Source organism: Lepidochelys kempii, chromosome 15 (genome assembly GCF_965140285.1).
Source record: "Lepidochelys kempii isolate rLepKem1 chromosome 15, rLepKem1.hap1, whole genome shotgun sequence".
Taxonomy (NCBI): Eukaryota; Metazoa; Chordata; order Testudines; family Cheloniidae; genus Lepidochelys; species Lepidochelys kempii.
Genome location: NC_136394.1, coordinates 25,155,700 through 25,173,381, shown reverse-complemented (window position 1 = coordinate 25,173,381; position 17,682 = coordinate 25,155,700). Strand labels below are relative to the sequence as shown.

Here is a 17,682-nt window from a genome sequence, read left to right as displayed (position 1 = left end):
GTAACGCAGCTCCCAAGAAGCGGCTGCCAAGTACCTGCAGTCCCTAGGCTCATGGGTGGCCAGAGAGGCTCCGTGCACTGCCCTTGCGCCCGCAGATGCTGCCCCTGCAGCTCCCATTGGTCGCAGTTCCTGACCAATGGGAGCTGCAGAGCCAACACTAGGAGCAGGGGCAGCGCGTGGAGCCTCCCTGGCTGCCCATGTGCCTAGGGGCCACAAGGACCTGGCGGCTCCTTCTGGGAGCCGCACAGAGCTAGGGCAGACAGGGGCCTCCCGCTGCTGACCGGAGCAGCCAGGGTCCCTTTTCGACTGGGCATTCTGGTCGAAAACCGGATGCCCGGCAACCCTACTCAGAAGCATACTTGTAAAGATAGTGTAGTATTTTTTGTTACAAATTCTTAGTGATATGAGATCTTACTACAGGGATGCCTCTGCTATTAAACCTTTACTGAAAAGTGGGAAGAAAATGTTATTTTGTGACTTACAAAATGTGTGGATTAACTGTTTTGGTTTCTTACTCTTGACTAATTCAAATGAACTATCAGTTTCAATTCATTTTGGAGTCTTCATCTTAAGTACCCTGCTTTTAATTAGAAAAGCTATTTCAGCTCTTACTATAAAAGTATGTAAAATATGATTGAAAACATCTCCCCTGCTATTCTGCTAATACGTGAAAGATCTCTAAATGTTTGGCTCCATTTATTTTGTCTATTATGAAGCATCATCCATACATTGTGGTTTGGGACTTAATCAAAATAAGCAACCTGAATGTTTAATCAAAATGTCCCATACTGCCAGTATCACAGTTTTAGTAAGACAAGCACGGCTAACAGTTGTTTTGTTTTGGGAAAAGATTTTATTTGTTGATATTTTGAGTAATTAACAATAAGAAATTACGATTACATTGTCTTGACACAGATAGACCCATATCTCAATACAAAATTAACATTTTAAGCAACATTGTATATTTACCATATCATGTTATACCATTAATATTTTCTTCCCGTCGCCCCAAACCTACTTAAACACAACCTTAGCATGGTTCATATGTATATGTGTAATCATTCCTATTACTTTTGGGGGGGGGAGCTGAATGTTTTTTGGGGGGGCAAGTCTCAAGAAGATACAAAGGAAAGCTAATGGTGGAAGGGGGAGGAGATGTAATTCAGTTATTATCCTCTGCGTATATTCTTCTTGACTATCCTCAAAATACAGGAGTGTCTCTCTCTCAAAGCATATCGATGACTTAATTCTTTCTGTTGTTTTCCTGTGCAAGGCATACTACTTCTTTTATCTGGGTTTTTTTCAGAATTTGTCTGGGACTGTTCTCACATAATTTAAACCTTCCTTGATAAGATATTCTGTTAATAGTTTTTCCAGTCATCTAAAGTAGCAATCGTTGCCCGTGTCCACAAATTTAAGATTTTTTTTTTGCTATAAAGAGCAAGAATAGGAGTAACTTCTTTATTCCTTGTTTGAATCATTTTAATGGTCCAACTCCCAATATACATGTCTTTAAGTCCTGTTCAAGTTCTATCTCTGTTTTTTTTTATTTCTTTCAAGATGGTTTTCTAATTTTATTTTTTACTATCCAACAGCTGCATATCGTATGTGAAAGAGGGTCTGGTTGTTTTGCATTTCATACAAATATCTGGGGCAATACTATGCATTTTATTATATAGAGATGGAGAAATATACATTGTGTAAACTAAAAAGTACTGAATTTGCACTACTTGGTTAGTATTAGAGACAATAACTATCATCTGCATTATCTCATTCTATTATTTTACTGTTGTTTCAGATTTAGTCTGCACTCCATGACAATAGCTTTATGTGATTTGTTCTTTAAAAACATAGTCATGAGATTATACATTCTACACGTAATCTTGATCGCTGAAATTTGAAGACCACATATACAATTGTAAAATACAGATAGTTTTGTCTGTTCCTTTCTTCTCTGAAAGTATTTTTAATAAATAAAAGATAAGCAATCTGTGTAAACTCATATTGTGCATACTTTTCTTTTTTTAATATATCAGCTACATCTGTTTGTTTGAAGGGTTGTCCATACCTAAATAAATCCTTCCATTTATCATAGTAATATTTGCCCCAACATCATTCAGCTGGGGTTTGAAAGCAAATTTTTTTTTTTATGTTGATATTACTGAGATCTGCTCTTTTTGTTTGGTTTTATGCCTCATGTATGCCAATTAGTAAGTGCACTTTTAAGTAGCAAGTGGTATTTCTGGGTGCCAGAATAATAGGATATGATCCAGCTGAGCACATAATTATATAATGAGATTGGGTTTGTCAGTGTCTGTTGCTTCTGTATCCATGATGTACTCTCAGTATTAGAGAGCCATTCCAGTACCTGTCTAATTTGTGCTTCCTTATAGTATCTCTTGAAGTTTCATAATGCCAGGCCTCCCATTTCAACTGGACATTCCAGCCATTCCATTTTGATACTTGGATTCTGATTTGACCATAAGAATCTCTGAATAAGTTTGTTTAATTTCTTGAAGATTTTTTTCAGAGATGTAAAGGGAATAATGGAAAAAAGGATACAAGACCTGGGCAGGATATGAATTTTAAGTACATGAAATCTACCTATCAAAGTCTTTGGTAATAATACCCAATTTTCTAGGTCATTGTAAATAATTGTCATTAATGGCTCAGTATTTAATTTAAACAGCTCCCCCACGTTAGTGATACATTAATGCCTAAATATATAATGTCATTACCCACTGCTTTCCATGGGTATATATCATTTATTGGGATCATATGAAGCCAAGGTTTAGTATTGCTGATGTAGAGTAGTTTAATCTGTATCCCAATTCCTGACCAAAATCTTTAACTATTTCATGTAATACTGGCCTACTTTCATTTATGACTTGTAAAAAAAGCATAAGGTCATTCGTATGTAATGAAACTTTGTTTTCTATTCCCAATACACTTATTCCCTGCATTTCTGCAGTGTCCCTGATCTTTTATTCTAATGGTTCAATAATTAAATCAAATAATAAGGGTGGTAAAGCACACCCGTGTCTTGTTCCACTTTATAATGGTATTGGCTCAGCTTTTGTGATCTTTCCCCAAATACATGTTATAGGATTTTGGTAGATTATTTTAATCCACTTCTGAAAGTGTTCCCCAAAACCGTATGTCTCCAACATTCTCAATAAAGGCCACTGGTCATAGTTGGGTCAGAAATGCAATTAAATGCATTTCAGAATTTATTCAGGGTAAGAAATATTATTAAAATAATCTTTTCAACTTTGACAAGGCTAACCTTGTAGGTACTTGAAACACATAATTAGATAAGATAAAGAACTGTAGGGCATAATCTGAAGAAAGAAGTGGTTCGGGACTATTTAGAAAAGCTAGACGAGCACAAGTCCATGGGGCCAGATGCGCTGCATCCAAGAGTGCTAAAGGAGCTGGCGGATGTGATTGTAGAGCCATTGGCCATTATCTTTGAAAACTCATGGTGATTGGGGGAGGTCCCGGACAACTGGAAAAAGGCTAATTTAGTGCCCATCTTTAAAAAAGGGAAGAAGGAGGATCCTGGGAACTACAGGCCAGTCAGCCTCACCTCAGTCCCTGGAAAAATCATGGAACAGGTCCTCAAGGAATTAATTCTGAAGCACTTAGAGGAGAGGAAAGTGATCAGGAACAATCAGCATGAATTCACCAAGGGCAAGTCATGCCTGACTAATCTAATTGCCTTCCATGATGAGATAACTGGCTCTGTGGATGAGGGGAAAGCAGTGGATGTGTTATTCCTTGACTTTAGCAAAGCTTTTGACACGGTCTCCCACAGTATTCTTGCAAGCAAGTTAAAGAAGTATGGGCTGGATGAATGGACTATAAGGTGGATAGAAAGCTGGCTAGATTGTCGGGCTCAACGGGTAGTGATCAATGGCTCCACGTCTAGTTGGCAGCCGGTATCAAGTGGAGTGCTCCTAGGGTCAGTCCTCGGGCCAGTTTTGTTCAATATCTTCATAAATGATCTGGAGGATGTTGTGGATTGCACCCTCAGCAAGTCTGCAGATGACACTAAACTTGGAGGAGAGGTAGATACGCTGGAGGGTAGGGATAGGATACAGAGGGCCCTAGACAAATTAGAGGCTTGGGCCAAAAGAAATCTGATGAGGTTCAACAAGGACAAGAGTCCTGCACTTAGGATGGAAGAATCCCATGCATTGCTACAGACTAGGGACCGAATGGCTAGGCAGCAGTTCTGCAGAAAAGGACCTAGGGGTTAGAGTAGACGAGAAGCTGGATATGAGTCAACAATGTGCTGTTGTTGCCAAGAAGGCCAATGGCATTTTGGGATGTATAAGTAGGGGCATTGCCAGCAGATCGAGGGACGTGATCGTTCCCCTCTATTGGACATTGGTGAGGCCTCATCTGGAGTACTGTTTCCAGTTTTGGGCCCCACACTACAAGAAGGATATGGAAAAATTGGAAAATGTCCAGTGGAGGGCAACAAAAATGATTAGGGGACTGGAACACATGACTTATGAGGAGAGGCTGAGGGAACTGGGATTGTTTAGTCTGCGGAAGAGAAGAATGAGGGGAGATTTGATAGCTGCTTTCAACTACCTGAAAGGGGGTTCCAAAGAGGATGGATCTAGACTGTTCTCAGTGGCAGCTGATGACAGAACGAGGAGTAATGGTCTCAAGTTGCAGTGGGGGAGGTTTAGGTTGGATATTAGGAAAAACTTTTTCACTAGGAGGGTGGTGAAACACTGGAATGCGTTACCTAGGGAGGTGGTGGAATCTCCTTCCTTAGAAGTTTTTAAGGTCAGGCTTGACAAAGCCCTGGCTGGAATGATTTAGTTGGGGATTGGTCCTGCTTTGAGCAGGGGGTTGGACTAGATGACCGCCTGAGGTCCCTTCCAACCCTGATATTCTATGATTCTATGATCTTGCCCTCAAAAGGAATGAACTCAATGATTGAATAGGCAGTTTCCATATCTTACTTCTATGATACAGCAGTGATTTAAGAATTATGGCCTGATCCTGCTGCACTAATATACCTCAAACTCTTAATGACCTCTGTGGGAATTTTTCTTGCGTTGAGTCCTGCAACTTGCAGTAGATCCAAGAAAATCATCTGTCTGTGATTGAAACAAACCTGGTCACCTCTGAAAACAAGACAAAACAAACAAATCATCCCACGCAAACAAACATTTTATTGATGCCAACAACAACAAAGTATAATTCCAAAGCTATCATCTAAGGGACACTACTTTAGCTCTAATCCCAGCTCTGATGCTGATTTGCTATGTGATTTTAGACATCATGAAACTACTTTGTATCTCAGTTTCCCCTTCTGTAACATGGGGATAATAATATCTTTCATGCCTAATGTATAGGTGTGTTGTGGGGTTTAATCAATGTTTGTAAAGCACTTTGAGATCCTTGGATGGAAGGTACAACCGTATAAGTATCATACAGACAAGTAAAACTGAATTATGTGAGGATATAAAGTCACCTCCTTTCAGAGACTGAAATTGCTCCACTCCTGAGATACTTTGCTTCTGTCTTCAAACAATCAGGAGCTATTAATAAGTTGCCCCGCACTCTGATGTTCATTTTGTGTGAAATTATCTGCTCTCTCTATGTGCTTGAAGTTCCCTTAATTTAGGGAGAACAGATTACTTGAGTCAAGATTCACTATGCAAATTTAATATGGGAATTTACCCGTATTGCTTAGCTCTCTCTTAAATTAGAAATCATTTTGTTACAGCATTGTTCAAAAGTGGGTTTGGCAAAGCCTCATCTAGTCTTAGTGCCCAATATGTATTTCAACAAGTTCTCCTAAAATGCCGAAAATCCTAATTCATGATCAAGACAGTAATTTAGACAGTTATAATGTTCCTTTTGTTAATAAATGAAGGTTTTGAGCTCACTGTGCCCTTACTTCATTTCAATCATCATAATTAATGATGATGTTATTGCTTATGTTAAATGCTGTCTCTCTCTTTGTCCATAGGTCCTGATTCTGCAAAGACAACATTGAAGTCAATGGGATTCTGCACACGCACAGGGGTCTATACAGTTCTCTTTGCAGGATCAGGGCCATACTTTGTCCAACCATTCTGTTGGCTAGTCCAAACCATTTGTGATGTGGTATCATACTGTTTTGCTGAACAGATTTAAGGAGATTGATGTTAGTTTACAGTGTTTGGGTTTGTTCCCGAGCTATCTGTCGCAACATAAACCATGGTAAATTGGATGGTTTTACTTCCCAGCCAACTTATACTTAAAAGAGTTCTGCATGAATCTATTTTAAAAGTTACTACTTAAAGGAGTCCTGCATGAATATGTTTTAATCTCACTTTTATATTCCATTTAAATTTACCTTATCAACATGTTGCAGGGAGCTGGAAGCTCCTCAATTCATTCAGCGTTTTTTTTTTTGTTATTCTGTAGGTACTTGTAACCTGAGCCTGAAACTCTGACTAATAAAGCTAGCTCAGCTGACTTCAGATGAACTACTTTGGTGAATAAGGAACAGTCAAGAAAGAGATGTAGCATGAGTCTTACTTGTCATTAGTTGCAAGTGAGCTGTAGCAGAGCTTTAACTACATGCAGCAAATATTCTTATTAACTGGTTACAAAATGCAAGTGAAACGAGGCTTATGAGTTTTAGCCGAAATAATACATGTGATGTTGACACACACATCTTACCTCAGATGATGGTTAATCACAATGGTTCTTTGGCAAGTCTCGGCTTATGAACATTTGGGTAGATGGCTCAACCTTTACTCTAGCTTTAAAAACTCTTCTGTTGGTTTGGTGCAACAACAACAAAAATTAAATCAAACATGACTCTTTGTTTCTGTGACTGGCAGTGTTGATTATTTTCCTCCCATATTAACGTTGAAAAGTGTACACAAAAGAGGTCCCAGTTAACAAATGGAAAGCACCTACCATCTGACTAGAAACATACATATGTGATGCAATATCATATGTATATCCATCACATTTTAATGCAGTGCCTGAGATATCTAATTTTACATTTCTATTCTCTCTACAGTTCCCCATTGCTTAATTTTCTTGCTCAACTAGTCCTATTTCTAGTGGCCTTATAATACTTTGTATTTATGTAGCACCTTTCACTTAAGAATCTCAAAGTGCTTTTTATCAACATAAATCCTAGTAAAGTAAGTAAACATTGTCTCAGTTTTGGTGAGTAGTATCATTAATTAGTATACGTTATTCAGCTTTAGAGCTCACTTTTGTCAAATTCAGACCCTGCAGTTTCTGCTTCCTGATCATGGCAGGAAAAGTGGCTGTAAAGGATTGTCTTAAGCACAAACCAGACAACACAGAACAAATATTTTTTACAGCGTTGTAGCCACGTTGGGGCTGAGATACTTGAGAGACAAGGTGGGTGAGGGAATAGCTTTTAGTGACCCGACAGCTGTGTGAAAGAGACAAGCTTTCAGGTGACACAGAGCTCTTCTTCGGGTCCTGCACCCCTGTGTAGCTCGAAAACGTGTCTCTTTCACCAACACAAGTTGGTCCAATAAAAGAAATAATATTGACAGGTAAGGGGAAATATTTACTTGACTGGACAAATGCTAGGTCCACCTTGCAATGGGAGTGTTTGTCAGCACAGGTCACAGGCTGGGGGACCCTATCGGGCATTTCCAGAGGACGGGTGCAGTGGAAGAACCAGGTCAGAGAGAGCGGAGCCCTTGTTATGCCTGGCTTTGCTGGAAGCCTTGGCAATTCTTCACCGCAGCGATCCCAACCCGGTGAACCTCACCACTGTGCCCGTAACGAGCCCAGCTCGGGGTAACCCGTGACAGGAACCTGCAGCTGCTGCAACCTGCTCCATGGTGGGCTCTGGCTACCTGAACTCCCCTCTGTCTCTTAACGGCCCCCTCCCGGCCCGGCCCGGCCCGGCCCGGCCCCTCCCCCACTGGCCTCAGGGGTTCCCCCCCGGGAGGCTCCTGCCCCGTCCCGCGGGGCCCCTTTGTGCGCTGACATCCCCATCCGGGTCTCACAGATCCCTGATCCAGACTCGCTCCTCATAGACCTCTGACGGGCCCTTTCTAATCCCGCTGCGCGGATTGTCCCCTTCCGGCCCCCGGCCGTTCCCCACGCTGCGCGGATTGGCCCTGTCGGGTACCGTACCGCCCCCTGCGCAGCGCGGATTCCGCTTACCTCCCCCCCAAACTCTGCACCTCACGGATTGGCACCGCCCACCGTGGCGTGTCCCTCGGTGGCCACCGTAGCGCAGCCTATACGTGGCAGTGGGTCTGTCCTGGCCTATGAGCGGCGGCCCCGTGCCCCGGAAGGGGCGGGCTGTGAGCAGGAAGAGTCCCCCTTCTGCCGCGCCGCTCGGTCCCCCTTGGCTCCGCCATGTCGCCGGTGAGGGCGGTGCTGGCGCTGCTGGCCGCGCTCTCAGCCCCGGCTGCCGGCTACTTCGTGAGCATCGACGCGCACGCGGAGGAGTGTTTCCTGGAGCGGGTCCCGTCTGGCACCAAGATGGGGCTCATCTTCGAGGTGGCCGAGGGGGGCTTCCTGGACATCGACGTGGAGGTGAGGCGGGGGAGGGCGGGCAGGCCGGGGGCGGGTAAAGAGAGGGGGGGAACCGGGGGTCTCGGCCCCGTGAGGAGAGAGGGGACGAGAGCGGGACGTGGGGAGCGGATCTGCAGGGAGAGCTGGGGCTGTGGACTGACCTTGGCGGGGGGAGTGGGGGGGGTAGGCCGAGGCAGGCCATGCCATGGAGGGGGTGATCCGTGCTGTAGGTGAGAGCGATGGGCTCTCATCATGGCTGGCGGCCAGGGGCGGCGTTTTTGGCCATTGCCTTGAGCTTGTGGGGCTGTTGGTTTCTAAAGTGTAAGGGGGGCTAGCCATGGCTGGGGGTGGGGGGGCGGCGCAGCTGTTCAGGTGGGATGAGGGTTCAGCTTCTGGTATTGGCTCACTCCAGGGCGCATGGAATGTCTTGAGCAGAGCCCAGCCTAGCTTCCCATCTGCCCGTGCTGAAGAGAGGATGATAAACTAATGCCTTGATGAGGCAAAGTGAAGCTTTTTGGCATCAGGGAGCAGAGCTGTATCAGGCTCTATCTTATCAAGGGTAAAAGCAGGATCCTTTAAGGGCCAGGGCAGTGTATGGATGTGCCCTATTGTGGTGTGAGGGGATTCTGAGTGTAACCATTGGGTGGGGGTAGGCGGGTGAGAGCAAGGATGTGAAGCTACTGACAGCCCGGGGTGGGGGGGAATGGAAGAGAGTTTGCACCCTGAGCAGTTAGTAGCCTAATGGCTAGTAATGGGGAGAGCTCAGAGCTATGAAGGTAGGGAGAGTGATGATGGGAGTTGCCCTGGTGGAGATAAATCCGAAGACAGATATGTATTAATCACAATTGGCTGGAATGTTCATATAGCTCTCTCTTTGGTCACTGGCATTTCTTTATATGCCAGGCTTACCTGCCAAATTTCTACTTGGCAGAAGCACTATCACACTCACGCTAGGTCATGGTCTCTGCTGCTGGTAACTTGAGATGTCCAAATTCCCCCAGAAGAGGCTAAATTACATCTGCAGATCAAGTTGCCCAAGGCCAACTGCTCTCTATTGTCAATATAACTGCAGAAAGCACCTGGAAAAGGCACTACTATGTCTAGTAACTGCACTTTCAAAACCACCCTCTTAAAACCTTCCTTCCTTTCTCTATCCCACATCCTCTTTTGAAAGCTTTCAAAATAAGCAGGGGATGTGGTAGGGGATGTTTCTTACAGAATAGTGCTGATTAGTTTGGGGGGCCCACAGCAGTTTCCTAGTTTTGATGCATGAATTTGGACTTAACTTAGTTGGATTTGACTGACATGTTATGAATCGTGGGCTGTTAATTTTTTTAACACCTTCCCCCTCTTGCCCTCCCCCCAAAGAAATCCAGGTCAGTAGGAGAATAATGTACACACTTCATCTCAAAGAATCCCAAAGACACTTCAGTCTACAAATGGAATCTCTTAACCAACCACAGATGCAGTCAGCTTTGAAGTAGAACATGGCAAATATTAGGCTTATCTTGAGCGCTTTCTCAAGAGGATGTGAGATATAATAAAGAAGGACAATACTGAGGGTGATTTTGTGAGTGGAATGACTAGATGTAGCAATACCTCTTCTTGGTGCTTTTTGCAGTTATGCAGTGACATTATACAATAGATAGGAGAGGTATTGAGGAAAAGTATTAAATGCAGTTTAAACTCACGATATCTAGGGCAGCAGAATGTAATGAAACAAGGCCAAGACGCAAGTTTCAACACTCTACTTTTGGCAAACAAGAGCCTTAACATCTTAATGACCACAAGTTGTCAGTACACTGGTTCAGTTATATCCTAAAAATGGCACCTACAGCAGCACAGAATCGTATACTTAAACAATAGTGATTTGTCAAAACAAGTAAGTTAGTTTCTCATTTACTTTCCTGACAGAAATGGAGGTTAGGGTTCTGTGTTTAGCATCCAAAAGTAAACATAAGATAATGTTCATCTTGACCGTTGAAAGATAATGCAAGTCTTGGCAGTTAAAAAGCCATTTGCATCACGTTACAGAGGTGTTTTCTGAAAGGTTCTAATGCAGATAGAAAAATGTCATACTGCTTTTTGGTTGTGGGACGTAAGAGATTATATAGATTCTGTTGGTATTGCATATCAATTGTAGGAGTGCTGTGTCCAGATAGAATATCATGAGTTTAGTTTAAATTTGCTTTTTCTAAATGCATGATTTCAAGACACACACACAGAGTAGTGAAATTTCTTTTTTTGCCCCCAGATTACAGGGCCTGATAATAAAGGGATTTATAAAGGAGACCGAGAGTCCAGTGGAAAATACACATTTGCTGCTCATATGGATGGAACTTACAAGTTTTGCTTTAGCAACAGAATGTCCACCATGACTCCTAAGATAGTGATGTTCACTATTGATATTGGAGAAGCTCCAAAAGGGCAAGACATGGAGACAGAAGGTGAGAAGAACTTCTGGAAGGAAAATGGTTCTGATTTGTGACCTTGAAACACTAAACTTAGAAGCTTTTCTCTGCACACATCCTTCCGAAGTACTGTACAAGAAATCTCAGAATTCTTATCTCATTTAGTCACTTTAGTTTGTCATTTTCTTGAGCAGCTACAACTGGGTCTAAATATTTTTAGACACTACTATACAACATAATGCAAAATGACTGGGAATCGTTCTGCTGCCTGCAGGAACTAATGCTTTCATTCTTTAGTCTTTTCCTAAGTTTCACACTTCCAGTTGAGGTGCTCAGCGCTGTGTAGATTACTACATGCATTAATTGAATTCTTTGATAAGTGTGCTAATATGTAATTTTCTCCTAGCCATGTAAATTACTGGTTTATCTGCAGCTTTTTGTCCTGTACTCTGTTCATCTCTTACACTTTTCCCTAGGTGGTGGAGATACCTGGGATGGTATGTGTACTGCTTTTTGAAAGCTCATTAGCATCTTGTCTTTTGCATATGTTTATTTACTAACATCTAACTTGTGCTTTTCCTCTTCTCTAACATCTGTTTGTTAGCATGAGAATGTCTTTTTAATAAACTACACAAAATGAAGGTCTGATCTTGATAGATGCTGGGCACCTGCAGCTTCTATTGTGAGGTCTGGGTGCTTAGCATCTCTCAGGATCAGGCCCTTAAACTGTTAATGAAGATTTGTCTTCAGGGGGTTATTTATGGCTAGCAGGAGACATAATCAGGAGTTTTTGTTAAATAGAATTCAATTTAAAATACTGAACACCTAGTAACTTTAGATATTTCATGGTTGTTGTTTTGCTTTCTGGTATTAAAGTGGGCATGGGGAATTGAGAGCATTTTGGAGGGGAATGAACCATATTATATTCCTTGTAATATAATCTTACAGCTAATGCATAACCTGTAAGTGAAAAATTACAACAGATGTCATTTACTGTAGAATTCAATTAAGGTTTTGGGAAACAGACTGAATCATAAAATTTAGAAAATCATGCTACAGTACAGTAATTAGCAAGAAGACAGTATTACCTTTTGTCTTCTATTATAGCAGATATGTAACCCATGTGTGAAGTGAGTGCTTGACGTTTTCTTGAAATATTTAACAATTTTCTAACTGAGTTCTTATTCATAAGAGATAGTTAAAAGATTCTCTCAAGTCTGTGAATAGCACACCTATCATGCAGAATACTGACACAAGTCTAGTTTCTTCAGCTTAAGGCAGATGTTTGCCTGTAAGCAAGTATCTTTTCAGCATGTTTAAACAATCCATACAGTAGTGATCTTTGTTCTTACTAATAAGCTACCCATATTGCAGTAGCCAGCTGGCCATGAGAATGGGTGGTGTATCTTGATATCTGTAAGGTAAGGTCAGTATTGCTCAGGCAACTATAAAGGGTTTTTTTGGTGACAGAATTCATAACTCATGAGTTATTTCCTCCTTCCTAAAAAAAGTGTGGCTTTTGAACAGCCTTCTTCTTTCTCTTATTGCTGAAAGAAAAAGGTCCTTCATGTAGCATTTAAGGCTGCATCTAAAATATCTGCCATTTACAAGCAAAGGTAATAGTATGGTGGCTCCCAAGTATTGTCCTTAAATGTCCCATGAATTGTCCTGAACTTGTAGATAATTCCTGCAAGATATCTGAACTGTTAGTAGCAGAGGTCAACGTTTGGGGGAGTGACTTGAAGTTCTTGGTGCTAGAGAATTCTGATAAGTACACTTTATTAATCTAAATGTTACAGAGTTGCACATTGCTCTCAGCACTGAAGGCAGTAAACTGTATCCTACTGTCATCTGACATCCAAACTAAATACTAGCTGTCTTGCTCCCAGCATCTGGTGAGCCACCTCAAGCCATTGTTCTATGATAATCATCTGGTGTTGTTTTCCTCTTCCATTATCAGGCCACTGTCATGTCATGCCAGTACTTGGAAGGAAAGGTGTCTTCCTTCAGAACTTGTTTTATCCCATATGTCAACTACAAAGGAAGGTCACAAGAGGAGTAGCCAAACACATCTCTTCAGAAACTTATCTTGTTTAGCCAACATCACAAGTTTAAACTAAATTCTCAGTTGCTGTGCTGTTGGCAAATTAGCATTAAAGCTCTGTACTATTTAAGAGAATGTGTTTGAAGGACGTATAGTGAAGGTAATCCTAGCAGGACAGGCATTAGCACAATATTGTACTGATTTGATATGATCAGATAAATTTTGCACCCTGCTTCTCTGGAAAAGTGTGTGTGTATATATATGTTGAATGTCACTGATCTGTGTTGACTATAAAATTGGTCAGCCCTGCCCTGGCCTCCAAGTTAGATACCATGGAGAAGGAGGCCTACCCAAATGTAAAATAAAATTGTAAAGGAAGAAACCTGTGAACCTGACTCTGAGATTCTTAGAAATATTGTTCCCATCATTGTCAATATCAGATTTACTTATCGAACAATCTTTTCCGACAAGGTTGAAAAGTTTTCAGCTGTATAGACTACATTTTACAAAACTAACCATAGTATGGAATTAAATATAACTATTCATCCACTTTCAGGAGAAGCTGTTTTTGATATGTCAGTAATACAGCCTTTCTGACATCTTTTAAAATTATTCTGCAGCTCATCAGAACAAGCTAGAAGAGATGATTAATGAGTTAGCAGTGGCCATGACAGCTGTAAAGCATGAACAGGAGTACATGGAAGTTCGTGAGAGAATACACAGAGCAAGTATGTGGCTTTCTTTGACTTGCATGCTGTTTTTTTCTTAAATGTTGGATATTTTGAGCTTTAGGGAAAGTATCTAGAAACTACATTTGGTTATTTGAGAATTTTAAAACTCTCAAGTTCTGCTAGCATGATAGGATCTCAATGTCATATCACTTCATTTCTTTCTTTAAACCTGGTTGTCCCTAGTGTAACTAAAAAATTCTGTTATGCAAAATGTATATCTGCTTTGCCAGTGTAAAATTTGAAAGATAAAGCAGGAACTATTTGTAATTAGTAAATGGTATGTTCATGAATGTCTCAAGGTCAGTGATACATTTTCTGGTGGTAGATGGATGCATTATTTCATTCATAAAATAAGTCTGGCTTGCTTTGCTGTAATTGAGCCTAATTCACCTTGTCTTCCTTATGCAGAGATAGGCCTTTGGACATTAGTGGAACTATTGCTGCTCATGTGAGGAAGGTGAACAGGGTCTAAGACGCAATCCCCACTACTTAAATAGAATTGGCAGATAGAATAAATACAGTACAAATAAAGGGAAAATCTGTTTTCCTGTGAAACACATAACTGTACGTTAGAACTTTCTGTATAGGAACTTAATTTTTAAAAAGATTCAATACATATAATTTTCCACTACTTTAGGGCTGAATTTATAAATGTACATTAACATCAATGTCTCCTTATCCTCATGGATTCAAAATTACCTTGATAGTTTTTCATAAAGAGAAACATAATCAAAGGCTTGGGGAAAATGAGGCAGATTCCTGAGGGGACATCCATCAAACAAAATCCAATTATTAAATTCTTCCATTGCTGCATTTCATTACACTGGTTCTAGCAGTTGTGGTCCGTGTTCATAATTTCACATCCAGGAAGAATGTGTCTTCATGCTTTCTTCAAGCAATAATGATTACTGCAAAAGAATTGACCTAACGTTTTGTGAACTAGATATCCATATCCAGTTTCTGTCTTCCTAACAGTGTCTATTATGCTGTTTTTTTTTTTTAAAGGATATAGAAGATATGATGGTATAACATTAGGCTCTAGGAGAGAGTGTTTTAAATGCAGTGGCAAACTAGTTGTCACATGACTCAAACAGTTTGCTGCTGTTACTACCAGCATTATTCTAGAATTTTACCTGAGAGTAACAGCTCATTCTTGACATGCCAGTGAACTCTTTAAATGTTTACAGTACAAATGCTTTGCAGTATGTGTAAACTAACCAGTTTTAGTGGTAGTTGGCTGTATTTTTGTTTTATCAATATTGGAAATGGTACTGACTCTGTAGAACAGTGGATTGATAGACTTGATATTGTGAAGTTAGGAAATGCAATTGTTGCACTAAAGGGGAAAAAAGCAGGGGAGTAAATCTGGAGTAAGGTACCAGGTGCGGCCATCAAACTTAGTCTGGGTTAGTAAGCATTCTCATGGAGATGGGATAGGGCATTGAAAGGTGCTGCAACTCATGACTGAGATTGAAAGAGCTTCTGGTGTCTGAAATAATTCCAGTAGGAAAATTGCCCCTTGGATTGGAAAAATGGACATGTAACTGGCAAATTCTGCTTGGACCTTTAGATCTTATAACCCTTTTGTAGCTGTAATTTTAGAGTGATGTGTCCTGTCTGTCAGCTTTATTGACCTTTTAGAGAGTAACACAGTCATCCTAGACCACTTGGCTGTGACTGCAGAGTACGCCAGCATTCTAAGGGTTGTATGGATGAATGTACAGATGTGTATAGTGCTTGCCGTCATAACCATATAGACCTTATTTAATACCTTACGCCATACTTATTTAAATATTTTAGTAATCATATACTTCTGTTTTTTCTCCAACAGTTAATGACAACACAAACAGCAGAGTGGTCCTCTGGTCATTCTTTGAAGCACTTGTACTAGTTGCCATGACACTGGGACAAATCTACTACCTGAAGAGATTTTTTGAAGTCCGAAGAGTTGTTTAAGAACTTTTCCTCATGATCCCAAACACTCACTTTACTATCTACCAAACATCTTGGTCACAAAACAATATCATTTAGTTTCTAAACCCTAATTTCTGAACTATAAAACTTATTTGCTTAAGTTCCTAGTTAAAATGAAATGTTTTTATATATCTTCTGTAGCAAAAGCTGTGTTAAAATATCTTGTCACTTAATTGGCATAATTTTTTCACTTGAAATCTGCCTAGTCTTTATGCTAAGCGAGGTCTAAACAGACTGCAAATGCTATAATTCAAACGTAGTAATAAGCAACGTTACTGTCTTTTTCTAATTTTTTTCTGTTTTCATAATTAATTGCAATTCTGTTTAGGGAAACAGTGAAAGGTCCTAAAGTGACTATTTGCATTCTTCACATCTTTAATCCTGCAGTAGACATTATGGAATGAAAATAATCCCCTCTTCACTTTCATGTACTGCCCAGAAGGGCAAATGAAGCAGAACTTCATTCTAATATGACTGATAATGAATAGAAGACAGCTGGCATTTCCATTGTAGTATGCATACTTGGTCACAAAAAAAATCCACCGTAATGATCTTAATTACATTGATTTGTTCCCTACATTCTTTTTAATTAAACATTGATATTAAAATACATGCTTTCCTTTTATTACCAGACAATTATGTGGCTTCAGTTTCACAGGTTTATAACTATCAAAGCCAGTTGTGTGCAGTGTCTTGGCAAACAGTAGTTATTAACCTCATAGTGCTTGCAGGTCTGAAGCTCATACTGTTGGCACTATTGCAGAATGCACCAGTGTTCAGGAAATCTGGATTTCTGATGCCAAAGGGTTAATGGTTCTTGGGGTTTATTGCAATGCTATGCAGCCCTTATTTTAAGTGGTATTTTCTGCCATTATCTGGTCCTAATTAGCATAATGCTAGGTACTGGTGTGTTTTTTCTTTATTTCAGGCACATGTGGATTTCATTTTTTGTATAAACAATTACTTTATTTTCTTGGTATCTGATGCTGGGTTTAAAAAATTTAAAGACTCGTTTATGGTGTGGGTGCTGATCCAGGATTATGTTGTGACTGATGTATATTAGTTGTAATCTTTTTCTTTTTTTTTCTTTTTTTTTTTTTTTTGGAATGGGATGGGGTCTTTTCAAGAGGGGGGGGGGGGGAAGGTCTACAAGTAACACACAACCGTTTTGTACAATTAATTTAAAATTTGTTACAGGTTTTCATGTTCCAAGTAAACTTTTTCAACCTTGGGCAAACACTTGCAGCAGTTCTTCAAAAAGGGTGGCTGTTACACCTTAATGCAACTGTTGTGTGCCAATATTTTTGTGTGAAACACTTCAAAATTGAATTCTAAGATGTACATTTAAAATTGCTTGTGAATCTAAATATGACCCAGGTTCAATAAATAAATTCTTAAAAAAATGGTTTTGTCTTTTGACCGTTAACTAGGACATTCTCTACCTTTTCATGTTTGAGATTTTGCTTTTTAAAATATTTTTAGAAAAAGAGTGCAAAGAAAAATACACCTTAGTTGGAATATCCTACTCTGTTTATGGGGTAAAAGAAATTTTGGACAATACTAAATATACAGCTTTTACTAATAACGTGCAGCCACACTTGTATTTGAATTTTATTAGTTTTCTTATCAACCTGTGGAAAGTTTTTGAACTAAATATACAGTCAAATGAGTACAAACTATTTGGCCTGATTTTTGCAGGGAAAGCTAGTTGGGCACTAGTTGCTTTAGCATTAAGTCCAAAACAGTTTGATTAGAGTTGGGTATTTGAGGGCATGTAAAGAAAATGTTTAAAATGGGATGTTTAGCAAAGAGTAGATGCTTGATGGAAAATGCTTATTTTATTTTTGTAGGGAGGCTTTTTTATGTTTAAAACAGCAGGATAATAGTTGCATTTCACTAATACCCTATAGTGTTCATGCAAAACTAAATAAAAACAACTGTAAAAATTGAGACATCTGACTCAGCAGAAGAGGAGATAGGGAAT

General features: G+C 40.2%; 1 protein-coding gene across 2 annotated transcripts; it reads left to right on the top strand.

The window, feature by feature from the left end:
* Positions 1-8,302: 8,302 nt before the first annotated feature.
* TMED2 (transmembrane p24 trafficking protein 2) lies at positions 8,303-16,308 on the top strand. 2 transcript variants are annotated; one of them, XM_073313181.2, is made up of 5 exons: positions 8,303-8,559; positions 10,793-10,985; positions 11,426-11,446; positions 13,614-13,721; positions 15,556-16,308. In XM_073313181.2, exons 1-5 carry the CDS (start codon positions 8,380-8,382, stop codon positions 15,678-15,680), a joined length of 627 nt encoding a protein of 208 aa, XP_073169282.1. In that variant the 5' UTR covers positions 8,303-8,379; the 3' UTR covers positions 15,681-16,308. The 2 variants fall into 2 exon arrangements, with proteins under 2 accessions (XP_073169282.1, XP_073169283.1); XM_073313182.2 differs by lacking the exon at positions 11,426-11,446 and having other exon boundaries at positions 8,310-8,559.
* The last annotated feature ends 1,374 nt before the right edge of the window (positions 16,309-17,682 follow it).